General features: G+C 47.0%; 1 protein-coding gene across 2 annotated transcripts in view; it reads left to right on the forward strand.

The window, feature by feature from the left end:
* LOC119161925 (phosphatidylinositol-3,5-bisphosphate 3-phosphatase MTMR14) overlaps positions 1 to 14,576 on the forward strand; it is a 107,903-nt gene that overhangs the window by 45,081 nt on the left and 48,246 nt on the right. For both annotated transcript variants that reach the window (XM_037414421.2, XM_075880069.1), the window contains exon 7: positions 2,862 to 2,958. In XM_037414421.2, coding sequence (XP_037270318.2) covers positions 2,862 to 2,958 — 97 coding nt within the window. The remainder of the gene's footprint in view (positions 1 to 2,861; positions 2,959 to 14,576) is intronic.

Genomic DNA, 14,576 nt, shown 5'->3' on the forward strand with positions numbered 1-14,576 from the left:
TGCACCAAAAACTGCTCTATCGCATCTTCGTAATGATCAGTGTTTCTAGGAGTGTTGCCGATTGTTTTTGCACTATTGCTAGGTTGTAGTTACTGTCATAAGTTTTTTTGTATTTCACCTTCACATACTGTAACTCACTTTTCTAATATGTATTTTGCTTACATGTTCATAAGTAGAACTGCATTTTCTATTATATTAATTATTTGCCTATGTATGTGTAGATATTACGTATATGTATTTTTGTAACATATTATCTGTACCGCCCCCCTTACACAATGCCCCTCGAGGGCTCTGTAAGGTACTCTAAATAAAAAAATGAAATATAGTAAATAAAAAAAAATTTTGCAGCTGAAGTGGGACTTGTACTCACATCTTTCGTCCTTGATGTTCTTCATATGGATCGCCCACATGTTCCTGAACTGGCCAAACTAAATTGTAATCTCTTAGGTGATTCCTGTATTTGATTCATTAATTGAAATCGTAAAGTTAGTTTTTCACTTCGGCAAAATACTGTTGCTTGATACTGCTTTTGATCACTAGGACATGTGTGCATATATTTTTAAATTGCAAGAAAAACAACGTTAAAATGCATCTTTTTGGAAGATACTCGGGTTGAAGCGGAAGCAACGCTTGACACTAGATAATAGCAATACAAGAGCTTGACACTCACAGCATCGTTTTAAACAGTAGGACTCACCGTTATCGCATTATCATGTTAATTGTACACGTAAATATTGGGTATGCCTGCGCTGTTGTGCGTTCACCTGCTCCGAAATAACATCGCTTTCAACCTTCACGCTGAATTTATAGTTTAACTGAATGTGGACCCTTCAAACAATAGCGCTTGCGCCTATGCATTCAAATGAATACGGATGATCTGTAAACTGCGTGTGCGAAGAAAACTGGGCTCGGAGGAAAACCTACCATGCTATGAGCCATATGTTTTAAAGTATCTCTTATTGGGACTACGATGAAAACCTAATTCATCCTGAATGAGCAAGGTTTCTGCTCTCGCAAATTTTTTATACTCTTATTCGGCACTTTATGTTGGAATATGTTGAAATACGAACACACTAATAAAGTACGTGTTCCTTGATCTGCCAGACTTCCCGTTTCTTTAGTTTGAAACATAGACTGAACTCTCACTTCAGTGAACTTTAGGCACACAAATTTCTAGTTTCCCTAAATGAAAGCGTGCTACACTGAATAATGGAACAGCGTTGGACACAGCAGAATTCAGCTGAAAGGTGCGCGAGGCAAATTGTTCAGAACAAAGTTCTTTTATTTTAATTTCGGTTGCTACTCTTACAGCCCGAGAAAGTACCAATTTCCAGAGAGCAGATTTCTGTGCACTGCCTCTGGCACAGCTTGTTGCTGTGACACCTAGTCTCGTAAATTTGTAATATACCCTATATTTAATTTCCACTGCAGATACTGGTTTGAACCTGTTTTAGTCGTTATGACTTATTTGTCGCACTGTTATTTTCGGGTTTGGGCGAACACTGTAAACGATATCTGCTCCTAGATTGGCGCAAGTACTGAAGGTGCACGTGGCTTGTTTTACAGCGAAAGCTCTTAAGAGATCATTTTTCGGGTCACGTGCACTTGTAGTTGTCCGCCGCCGCCACCGGTGTCCGTAACCACATCGCGCTAAATTAGAAAAAAAACCCCCTTGCATTAATGAAATAGTTGGGTTTGAACCCGGGTCCGCTGAGTGCCGGCCCAGTATTCTACCACTGAGTTACGCCGGTGCTTGTTACTTGTTGTCAAACTTGCTTTAGGCAGGGATGACCTAGCACGAATCGCAGAGTAGGGCTCAAACCCGGGTCCGCTGGGTGCTAGCCGAGTATTCTACCACTGAGCTACACCGGTGCTTGTGACTTGTTGTCAAACTTGCCTTAGGCAGGCTTGATGTCGGATAAAGCAATCGCGTTAATACGACTTATAAAGTGTTTTACAACACCAGAAAAGCAACCAGTCGTCGCACAATGTGAATAGCGTAACGAGTGGGCCGTCCATCGCTCCAAACCATCACAAAAGCTTGTTCGTGTTCCCCTAATAACTGTGGCGCATACCCACTTCAGCCATATTTCCTCACCATCGTCAGTCACTGCATGGACAATTGGCACAAAATTCTTTGCAAGTGTTCAGTGGCTAACACGCTTCCCAGAAGACTGACGAAAAAAGTATAGCGAATGCCGGCCCACCACAGAGAAGTTTATTATTAGTGCCCTAGTGGGTACCAAGCAAGTGGGCTTGCAGTTGTTACCCAATGAGTGTTTTGAAAAGGCCCTAAAAGGCCCCTCTTCAAGCTTTGGCTGTGACTGTCCTGCGCGTACTGCGCAGGCCTGCCATTCTTTGTCTCCTGCGCAGCAGCATTACGCGTGAATGTAGCCCAGTTTAAGCGATGTGGCACTGCCGCTGATGAATCGGTGATATGCGGGTGGCACGCATTGTCTATGCCAGTTCTACAACCGCAAAACTTCAATGATTTCAAATATGAGCCCGAATGCGCAGTTCATGGAAATTTCATCATCTGAAGTATTCACTATTGTGAAGTTCATTCAGATGAACCATTTTTATAGAACACATAGGAAAATCACTGGAAATTTCAGAAATAATCGTTATAGCGACGTTCGTAGAAGGGAGTTCACTAGCAGCATATGCAGTAACTCGTGAAGCGAAATTCTTTACTAAATTTGCCGTTTTGAAATGTGACCCTTTCGATAATCCACTACCATGGCCCATAACGATCAATAGGCAGACTCACAAAACCATGATTTCCAGCATTTCACTAACGACAATTGTTTAAAATTCATTACCACTCACCAATCTCTAATAAGAGACATTTTGCCTTTCAGTCGATCCTCACTGCTACGGTCGTCCTTCGACATCCAGGCTGCGAGAGGAATATGAAGAACTGCCGGGAGATGCCGACACTTCACATTTGCCTGAAGAGTAAGAAGCACTCTGCGTCTAACATCTTACCGTCACCGTTTGCGAATCTCTTACAAGTGATCTTGCTACACGCAATCAAACGTGAACCATTTTGCCGAAATCATTCGCCGGGCTCTGATGTTTCTTAACCTTCCCCTGGCTACGAAAAGGCTAATGGGGGCAGTAATCTTGACAGTTTAAGGTGAAACTGAGGCTAAGGAATCAGTTTAGATAGGTAAATGGTGCTTTGAGAACTCTAATGTCGTTAATCTTCTCATCAGGGAGCTACTAACAGAGAATAAAATGAATATCAGTTTCGTCGATGTCAGATTTCCTGCTCATGTCTTCGAATTCAAAAATATCAAGGTGTTTTCACCGGGAGAGCAGTTATGACATCACAACACGGGTCACGCTGAGTGCCGTAGTTGTCCACCGCTACCGGTGGGTAGTACACCAGCATTCGCTATGCTATTTTTCGTCATGCTTCTGAGAAGTGTTGTATCCGCTAAACACTTACAAAGACTTTTGTGCCGATTCTTCAGCCCCGTCCTGGTGTTCTAGTGGCTAAGGTACTCGGCTGCTGACCCGCAGGTCACGGGGTGGAATCCCGGCAGCGGCGGCTGCAGTTTTGGTGGTAGCGAAAATGCTGGAGGCCTGTGTGCTCGAATTTGGGTGCACCTTGAAGAACCCTGGGTGGTCGAAATTTCCGCAGCCCTTCACAACGGCGTCTCTCATAATCATAGGGTGGTTTTCGGTCGTTAAACCTCACTTATCATCCAGTCAATAAATCAATCAATCGATCAATGTGCCAATTGTTCACGTGTTCATGCAGTGACTGAGGACGATGAGCAATTATGCCTGAAGAGGATATGCACCTATGTTAATAGGTGATCAAAAATAAGCTTATGTAGTAGGCTGTAGAATTGGACGACCTACTCGTTACGCTATTCACATTGTGTGACGCATGATTGGTGTTTTCTGTTCTAAAGCGCTTTATTACTCATATTGACGCGATTACTTTCCCGACATCAAGCCTCCATAAGGCAAGTTTGCGAACATGCCCGAAGCGCCGGCGTGGCTCATTGGTAGAATACCAATGGCTCATTGGTAGTTTTTTTTTCTCATTTTGCGATAGTGGTGTCGGACACCAGTGGTGACGGCGGTGGCGGACAACTATGGCGCCGTGAGTGACCCGCGATTTAGTCTCGTAACAGCTTTCGTTGTAAGAAAAAAAAACGCCAGGCATATGTGTGGTACGTGCAGCACAGTCGCTGCGAAAGTTAGAAGAGCGGCCTTTTAGAGTTTTTTTGCATACTCTTTAGGATACTATACATGCAGACTGCTAAGGTGCGCACTGCGTTATAGATATTAATAAATCTTGTGTAGTAGGCCAGTATTCACTATGCGGTTCTTCGTAGTTCTTTGGAGAAGCATTGTATCCGCTAAACACTCATTGGAAATTTTGTGTAATTTATTTATCCAGCGGCTGACGACGATTAGAAAATATGTCGGAATTGTGTATGCGCTACTGTATTAGGTAATCAAAATGTTTCCATTGAGTTGGAGCATTGGATAATCAAGTCGTTACGCATTTCGCGTTGTGGGACGCCTGGCTGTTCATTTGATGTTCTAAAGGCCTTTATTACTCACACTAACACGATTCCTTTACCGACATCAAGCCTGCCTAAGGCCAGTTTACAAATGAGTTCCAAGTGCTGGCGTCGCTCAGTGGTAGAATACTGAGCTGGCACGCAGTGGACATGGGTTTGAATCCGATTGTGTCATTGGTGTTATTTATTTACTGAATTTCAAGCACTGGCGCGAATCATTGGTAGAATACTGGGCAGGCACGCAGTGGACCCAGGTGCCATAGGTGTTTTTTTACCCAGTTTTTTTTTTTCGCTTGATACTGGTTACGTACATCGGCGACGGCGGAAGGCTACGGCGCCGCGCATGCCCCATGTTCTGATCTCATAAAAGCTTTCACTGTAAAACTCAAATTAAGGACACCAAAGACATGCGGTGACAACTTGACATTCGAACCCGATTTTTGCGCGTGAGCCCAGTATTTTAGAGCTGGGCGACGCCGGTGCTTGGGACTCGGTTGGCAAGCTTGCCTTAGTAAGGCTTGGTGTCGGGAAAGAAATCGCGTTAATTTGAGTAATAAAGCGTTTTAGAACAGCAAAGAAACAACCACGAGTCGCACAATGTGAATCGCGTAACCAGTGGGTCATCTGATTCCCGAACACACTACAAAAGCTTGTTCGTCACCTGTTAAGCTGTGGCACATACCCACATGATTCGAAATTCCTTATCGTCATCAGACACTCAACGCAACACAAAATTCGTTACAAGTGTTTAGCGAATACCACGCTTCTCCAAAAATAAAGGATAGTATATTGAATGCCTGCCTACTATGAAAAATAATATTTATTATTTATGGCGTAGTGGGTACCCAGCAAGTCCGCTTCTAGCATTTACTCAGTGTTTAGAAAAACCTCTGAAAGGTCGCTGTTCATGTTTTCGCTGTGACTGGGTGGCATTGCTCCACTAAGTGCCGTGAAACGTGGAACGGTACGTCTATGGCCCCTCAATACACAACCTACTTCATTTGTAGAGGTGGTCTAGGGGCTAAGGTACTCGGCTGCTGACCCACAGGTCGCGACATTGAATCCCGGCTGCTGCGGCAGAATTTTCGATGGATGCGAAAATGCTGTAGGCCCGTGTGCTCAGATTTGGGTCCACGTTGAAGAACCCCGGGTGGTCAAATTTTCCGGAGCCTTCCACTGCGGTGTCTCTCATAATCATATATGGTGGTTTCAGTACGTTAAACACCACATACCAATTATTCATTTGTAGCAATTTCAGCCGCACAGCACCCCGTAGACGCCGTGAAAAACTGCGATGTCATGGCGTTTGGTAGGAGAACTTCAAAGAAGCTTCGCCACCGGCATTTTTCTTCTGCTCTTTTTCTAGCTTACCATCTTGTCAAAGCAAGTGTGATGATTTTCCAATTGTGAAATATCAGTTGCCTAATACAGTGAGTCATGTTTCTATTTAGTGTTCTTTTAAAATGCCTGAAATTCCGAAACTGGCTGGGTCACTCCTTTATGATTGTGGAGATAGCGTTTCGCTAAAAGCGACTGGAAAGGATTCTGGTATTGTCCACTGCCATTGCGCACAAAGACGCTACGGCCGAGTGCGCCGATTCTCCGATACAGCACACAGCTAGCACTCCAGGCAGGTCATCAATGAAGACGGATTTACTTAACCAAAATACAGCAAGCTGAGAAAATCACGAGCTTGTAGGCCGACAGGGAAACTCCGCAAGACCGATAGAGTGCACTCTACTGCATAACCGCGGCTACCACACAAAAGGAAACCTCCGGGCCGCGCAAACGACAAATTGCCCCACAAAGGCAGAGCACGACTTTCTCCGTTGCGGCGTACGAGCATCCGCCAGGCATGGGAAGAGCGTCGGACCAACGCGAGCTACTGGGAGAGGGGCAGTCACCGGCAGCCTATGAAAATTGGCGGCGCACCGTGACGTGTTCTACCCTCACGCAAGGGGAAGGTATTGTACGGGCAGTTCAGGCACGCGTATCCGCGAAGGCAAAACCAACACGCGGCTTGCGCCAGTCAAGGAGGCCTGGCAGCGAAACCATGGCGACCATATTCCCGACGCTCTAGCCTTGCAGGTGTAGCACTCGCGGAAGCTGGGAAGCGAGTCTCAAAATGGGAGGGTGCGCTCGGTTCCCTTGGGGTTTACCTACAAAGGCCGCGGATGTTGCGTCGTTCTTACTTTTAGGTTCTTTCTGTACATCGCGTGGTGAAGGTCATGCGCGTAGATTTGCTAAACAGCCCAGTGAGCATTTAAAGCTCTAGAAGGTGTTCTTGCTGTACCACAATTGAAGAAAAACCCCCATTCATGAATATGCCTCGGTAGCTACGACAAAGGCACCATCGAAATCGATTACGTGGTCGTGCTAGTGAGGCCGCTTCGTCAAAATAGTGCTCTGCGCTTCTAGTCTTCACACGTCATTATCGTGCTGGTAGATTCATCATGAACGCTCCTCCTTCTACCAGTGTATCGAGTGGGGCACACCCTAAGGTGCACCGGTGAAAGTGCTATATAAGTTGTCACAGAACGAGCGCTAAAAAAGAGCGCGCCGCCAAATCCTTGCGACAACGGGCGGAAGAAACGCCGCGAGGTAAAAAAGAAAAAAAAAGAAAGCAAACATCCAAGGCTCCCGGGCGCGCGCTCTCCCCGCAGAAGCATGGCTTCACAGACGAACCTCCTCACCCCACATCGGCGGCCCAGCAAGGCCGCGATTTTTCTAGAACGAAGGAGGCGGGGTCAGACCGAGTGAATCATTCTCCGGAGAGGGCAGTCGAACCGTCTCGTGCCTCTCCCCAGCCTTCGCTGCGCATCGCGCCGACGAAATGAGAACGTTCTGGAAGGTGGCGCGGAAAGTATTTAATCGAGCGGCCGAGACGAGAAATCAGGAGAAGACGGAAAGTTAGCGCCGGAGCGCGTAGGAATTCCGCCGTGTAGTCGGCGAAGGTTCTGCCCGTAGTGACAGAACAGGAGGAGACGGAAGTGAGCGCCAGAGTGCGTAGAGAGTCCGCCGTGTAGTCGGCGAAGTTTTGGTCCGTAGGGACGGCTCGAGCTACAGGCAAGAGCGTGGGTTTACCGCTATCGAGCGAAGACGCGGGCAACAGCTGCGTGTGTGAAGCCGACGGATTTCCGGCGAAGAAGTTTGAAGCTTGGAGAGTGGCAATTTGAGGAGGCGAGGTTTCCTGGAAGAGAAACTTCGAGAGCTGCGGGACGACAACAACGCTGGACTTTGAGTGAGTGATTCTCGGAAGAGTATCATCTCGACTTTGGTTCCAAGAACTTTGGACTGAATAGGTTTTCTATCTCTTTAGTCTTTAAGTGTCTTGGTTGTTCAATGCATGCGACTGCATTGTAGTGCGTATTGTTGTCCGTGTCCGTTGTTTCAAGTGTGGCTGATTGTATTGTGTAGTACGTTGATTGATTGGTTTGATTGGTGACATATTGTATGCAACTATTGTGGAGTGTGCATTTTTGTGTATTATTTTCGATCTGCCATTATTGAGAATATAATCTGTTTGTTGATCAACTCTCGGCTCTGACTTGTTCTTTGGGCCACAGCCGGCGTCCGCTGGCGCGCCAAAAAGGACCACTTCTAAATTGTCCACGCTTTCGTGGTGCGGTTCGGGGGGCCGATACTTCGGCTCTTGGAATTAGCCCGGTGATCGCCTCCCTAATAAACGGGACTGGTGTGACAATTAATCTGGCGTCCGCGACAGGACCTTTTGGTGCACAGTGTGTCCAAAGTAGTGAGAAAGAGCCTCGAGTTGTTGATAGTGCTATCGGAACGATCTTGTGTGTTGTTCAGTGTTCTCGTTAACGAGTGCAGGGGAGTGTTCCGATAGACTGATTTAGGCAGATACTTTTTGCACGCGGCAAGGTTGTATTTGCGAGTTGCGAGACACAATGGATCTCGAAAAGTTAGTTGCGCTTGGTGAGAAGATGGGTCTTTCCGGCGCCGAACTACGGAAATGGGTAAGCCAGAAGGAGAAAGAGGCGGTGGAGAGAGAGAGGTTGGCGGCAGAGAGGGCGAAGGAAGAAAAGGCAGCTGAGTTGGAGAGAGAAAGGCTGGCCGCTGAAAGGGCGAGAGAAGAAAGAGAAGCAAAGGAGCGACAGCTGAAAGAAGAAAGAGAAGCAAAGGAGCGACAGCTGAAAGAAGAAAGAGAGGCAAAAGAGCGACAGCTGAAGGAAGAAAGAGAGCAGCAATTGAAGTTAGAGCTGGAGAGAGAAAAGTTGGCAGCCGAAAGGGCGAGAGAGGAAAGAGAAGCGGAGATGGCTGAAAGGGAACGGCAGCGGCAGCACGAGATGGAACTCGAGCGGCTCCGTTTGCAACAGCGAAGCGAAACTCCCGTCCAAGCTAGAGTTGAAAGCAGCGAACGGGAAGATCACGGCTTCCGCTTGAACCCAAGCAAGCTGCTCGTAGCGTTTGATGAAAGGAAGGACGACCTAGACGCGTACCTCCACCGATTTGAGACGATTGCGAGGAGCCAGAATTGGCCGGAACAGCAATGGGCAACTGCTTTGAGTACTTGCTTGAGTGGTGAAGCGCTCAGTGTGTACGGTAGGCTGACGCCGACCGATGCAGCCAACTACGCAAAGGTGAAAGCGGCTTTGTTGAAGCGATTTAGATTCACTGTGGAAGGATTCCGGGACAGATTTCGGACAGGAAAGCCAGCTGATGGTGAGACGGCTACGCAGTATGCCGCCCGACTTTGCCATTATTTCGACAGATGGATTGAACTTTCAGGGACAGCACAGGAGTACGATGAGCTTAGAGAGCTGCTAATTAAAGAACAATTTCTTACTAGTTGCCACCCAAGCCTGTCGCTGTATTTGAAAGAGAGGAAGGCGGAGTCATTTGAAGGAATGCTTGAATTGGCTGATCAATTCTTAGAAGCGCAAGGAGGAACTAATTTGGCCAAGGTCAAGAAGGATTGTCCCGATGATTCGAAGAAATTGGCTCCTGAAGAAAAGAAGCGTGCACCAGAGAGCATGCAGAGATGTTTTCTGTGTAACCGAGTGGGTCATCGCGCGAAAAACTGTCGAACGATCTTTACGAGCCCTACGGTAGTGAAATGTTTTAAGTGTGGTCAGACTGGGCACAAAGCAGATGCATGTCGGAACGGAGTGAGTCAAACTCACCAGGTATCCTGTGTGCAAGCAGCACCGAAATCTGATAATAATGCCGTCACTGATGGATTCGTAGAGTTGAAGAATGGGGAGAAAATTCCTATTGTGGGTGCTGTAATGTCAAAACAGCCAAACGGTGTTACGAAAGGAATGCCAACGCTGCCTGGAAAAGTTGCGGGCAAAAAGATTACGGTGTTAAGAGATACCGGCAGTTCCACTGTTATCGTGCGGAGAAATTTGGTACGGGAAAGTGAGTTAACAGGCAAAATGAAACCGGTTTGCCTAATTGACCGTACAGCTCGGATGCTTCCCGAAGCAGAGATTGAGGTGGAAACCCCGTACTTCAGCGGGAAGGTTACTGCTTTATGCATGACGACCCCCCTGTATGACCTTGTCATCGGAAACATCGATGGGGCGCGAGGGCCAAGTGATCCAGAATGTTTGGGAGAAGACCCGAAGATAGAGCCCTCGCCAACACAGCGGCCGCGAGATACAGTGGAGGAGCATCCCGTGACGGGTCTCACTAGAGCCCAAGGTGAAGCTGCGGCGCAAGAGACAGCGAAGGAGAAGACGATCGTGTCGAATAAGTTCACAGGCCGAGCAACTGGACGTACGTCGGCACGACCTCAACCGACTGACAGTGTAAAGGAGACGGAGTTGGCCAGCCGGGCAAAAAGTAGGGGCATGATCAAGCGGGTAAATAAACACAGGACCCGTCGAATGTAATGACGCGTTAACGGTGTCGGAAGAGACAACGATGGCTGAGACGACGCCTCAGATATCGTCGTTGGAAAGGGCTCGCCGAAAGGGAACGTGGAAACACAAGAAGAGATCGAGCGAGCACCGCAAAAAGGGGCGCAAGCGCAGTTCAAAGTACACAGGATAAGTGCTAAGGTCAAAGCAGAATGTGTTTGGCAGTGTTGAGTGCCATATGTTGTGTTAATGTTGTGGTATCCTGTGTCACAAGTGTCGAAGTGTTGTGCTGTGATGTGATGTATAGTATTGTACCTTTGTTGTAGTGAGAGAACTTTGTACATTTGTATTATTGGGAATGTGTGGTGGAGTGTTGTACTCATGTGCTTGTGGTTGTGTTTTCACGTGTTGTTTAATTGAATTACAATGTACAATTGTATTAAGTGATTTATTGTGAATGTGAAGTGTCATGAGCGACTGATGGTGTTACAGTCTGTGAGAGTGTGTGGTGACTTTTCGCGCTCGTTTGTGTGGTCTTGAATATTATGAGATAATATTCTTAAAGTGGGGGGCAGTGTCACAGAACGAGCGCTAAAAAAGAGCGCGCCGCCAAATCCTTGCGACAACGGGCGGAAGAAACGCCGCGAGGTAAAAAAGAAAAAAAAAAGAAAGCAAACATCCAAGGCTCCCGGGCGCGCGCTCTCCCCGCAGAAGCATGGCTTCACAGACGAACCTCCTCACCCCACATCGGCGGCCCAGCAAGGCCGCGATTTTTCTAGAACGAAGGAGGCGGGGTCAGACCGAGTGAATCATTCTCCGGAGAGGGCAGTCGAACCGTCTCGTGCCTCTCCCCAGCCTTCGCTGCGCATCGCGCCGACGAAATGAGAACGTTCTGGAAGGTGGCGCGGAAAGTATTTAATCGAGCGGCCGAGACGAGAAATCAGGAGAAGACGGAAAGTTAGCGCCGGAGCGCGTAGGAATTCCGCCGTGTAGTCGGCGAAGGTTCTGCCCGTAGTGACAGAACAGGAGGAGACGGAAGTGAGCGCCAGAGTGCGTAGAGAGTCCGTCGTGTAGTCGGCGAAGTTTTGGTCCGTAGGGACGGCTCGAGCTACAGGCAAGAGCGTGGGTTTACCGCTATCGAGCGAAGACGCGGGCAACAGCTGCGTGTGTGAAGCCGACGGATTTCCGGCGAAGAAGTTTGAAGCTTGGAGAGTGGCAATTTGAGGAGGCGAGGTTTCCTGGAAGAGAAACTTCGAGAGCTGCGGGACAACAACGCTGGACTTTGAGTGAGTGATTCTCGGAAGAGTATCATCTCGACTTTGGTTCCAAGAACTTTGGACTGAATAGGTTTTCTATCTCTTTAGTCTTTAAGTGTCTTGGTTGTTCAATGCATGCGACTGCATTGTAGTGCGTATTGTTGTCCGTGTCCGTTGTTTCAAGTGTGGCTGATTGTATTGTGTAGTACGTTGATTGATTGGTTTGATTGGTGACATATTGTATGCAACTATTGTGGAGTGTGCATTTTTGTGTATTATTTTCGATCTGCCATTATTGAGAATATAATCTGTTTGTTGATCAACTCTCGGCTCTGACTTGTTCTTTGGGCCACAGCCGGCGTCCGCTGGCGCGCCAAAAAGGACCACTTCTAAATTGTCCACGCTTTCGTGGTGCGGTTCGGGGGGCCGATACTTCGGCTCTTGGAATTAGCCCGGCGATCGCCTCCCTAATAAACGGGACTGGTGTGACATAAGTGGAGTCTCTCAATAACAGTTTTCAAATCGCCCAGTAAGTATGACATCGCATTTGACACGTAGTGCAGAGATGTTTACTGCATATTTCACGTTGTACGCAGGTGACCAGATCGACGACGCTGTCAGTCGATGAACGATTATGTCGAAATTAATAGGAACCGTTTAGTTGTTCTGACGCTCTATGTACAATTCTGAACGTACAAGTACCGTCTTCTCCATCACTTTGCACACGCAACTGGCCAGTGCTATCGGGCGCTACGATGTAATTAGCTCCAATGATGCCTTCCCAGTCTCCAGTAATGTGACCATGTGATTGATGCTACAATTCAAGGAAACGTTCCCACTCACCAGGATTTATGGTATACCTCCAGAGAAACAAATCTCGCGCGTATGGCATCACTCATGAAGGGATCGCTCTCACAGAAGTAGGAGCGGATAGTCGGATGTTCCAGGGCTATAAAGCTCCCTGGGCGTTTTTTTATTTTTTACCACCGATGACTGCCAAACTTCTCTACGTTACAGCTACTGTGGTACTCTCCAGGGTGGCGTACTGAGCCCAATGCGATTTAACCTGCTTTTACTTGCTGTGCGTGTGCACCTGCCTGTAAGACCGGCAACATTTGCAGTTGGACGTTTGCTGTTATGCGCCCACAGTGGCGAGTGCGTATTCAGAGTTGTCACACAATCTGTTATTTACCTACGTTAGAGATGTAGATATTTCCTCTGACAAATGCGCCTTTGGGGCATTTTCTCGAAAACCAATACAGCTACAATGAAACAATAAACGACCATATAACGCCTTACATTCAATCGTACAGGCCCCTTGGCCATATAGCTGCCAGACATCTAATAGAGCCCTGATGTTATACATAAAAAAGTGGTTGACAGGTATCTAATTTGTTCAAGTTCTTCGCTGGAGAAACGCCGGGAGTGACTACAACTGCTATATTGCAGGATTTTTCTCTAATTCCTATGGTGCATCTGACATGTATTAACAAATAAAAACTATTCGATCCTACAGAAGGTAGAAAGTGTCCAGGCCTCAGCACTACATCTTTTGTGTTTGCTAAGAATGCATAATAGGGGCGACTAAAACCGTCTTTAGAGACCACCATTAATGACCAACATACTAGTAGAAGCTTCAGACACTCATGAGTCATGAGACATCTTAGTCGAACTCCCCGCCATAACGTAGCCTCTCTACTTAGGAGACCGACCGCGCACATTTTTTGGCGAAGCAGTAAAGGCGCATCGTGAATCAATATCCACTTTTTTTTATTCTTAGCCCAAGACTCCTGACTTCTTCATAATTCTTTACTCAAAGGAATATTACCATTGCAATGCCTGGGTTCCAGAAAAGAACTGATTTGTAGTGGCACTTCAATAGCACACTTTGCTTCTATTGTACGAGAAATACAAATAATCCATTCGTGCGTAAAATCACGGATCCGTACTACGGAACAGCTGAACCTTAGAAGCCACAATACCAAGTTTGGTTACAATTAAATTCAAGTAGCGTATACTTCATCGCTTTGCGTAGACTTGGGTTCAGCGTCGCGTTTCACAAAGCCTCTATGCGTTCTGCATTGGTGTAGCATACACCGCAACGTGTGACCAATGTAGCAATGAAGTGACAATTATACATATATTTTGCTACCACCCACAGTACACCGCACGACAGTTCCTTTGCAACAAACTCAACAAGTGGCATGACTGAACTCTGTCGAAGAAAGTAGTATTCCGTCAACGGAACACAATGTTGCCGAAGGCACTGGTAGCGCTCCTGCACTTCTTGTGATCGACCGGCCTTTCTGAACAATGTAATCAGAAGAATCTTTCTGTGTGAGCACTGGTGTGTTTTTTCTTTACTACCCCCCCCCCCCCTTTCCATAGACACACGCCAGTGCAACGTAGGGAACCTGATGTTAATATCTAAAAACCTTCTGATATTCCTCCTAATCTCTCTGACAAGTAGTACCATTGGTACGAGAATCAGGCATATTTGAAAGTATGTTCGATTCCCGTAAAGCTTAAGTGGCCCTGCTTGCAAATTTACCATTTTCTAGGTGCCCCGCCATGGTGGTCTCGTGGCTAAGGTACTCGGCTGCTGACCCGCAGGTCGCGGGATTGAATCCCGGCTGTAGCGGCTGCATTTCCGATGGAGGCGGAAGTGCTGTAGGCCCGTGTACTCAGATTTGGGTGCACGTTAAATAACCCCAGGTGGTCAAAATTTCCGGAGCCCTCCACTACGGCGTCTCTCATAATCATATGGTGGTTTTCGGACGTTAAACCCCACAAAGCAATCAACCATTTTCGAGGTCAAAACTAATGATTTCCCAAAATGAATATTGCATTCATGTTTTTAGGCTATCACGAAACTCTTTTGTTCTGTTTCTGTTCATAGCTTCAATGTAACTTGTCTTAGCAGGGTTGTTGCTCAATTTGGAGAC

Source organism: Rhipicephalus microplus, chromosome X (genome assembly GCF_043290135.1).
Source record: "Rhipicephalus microplus isolate Deutch F79 chromosome X, USDA_Rmic, whole genome shotgun sequence".
NCBI classification, from domain to species: domain Eukaryota; kingdom Metazoa; phylum Arthropoda; class Arachnida; order Ixodida; family Ixodidae; genus Rhipicephalus; species Rhipicephalus microplus.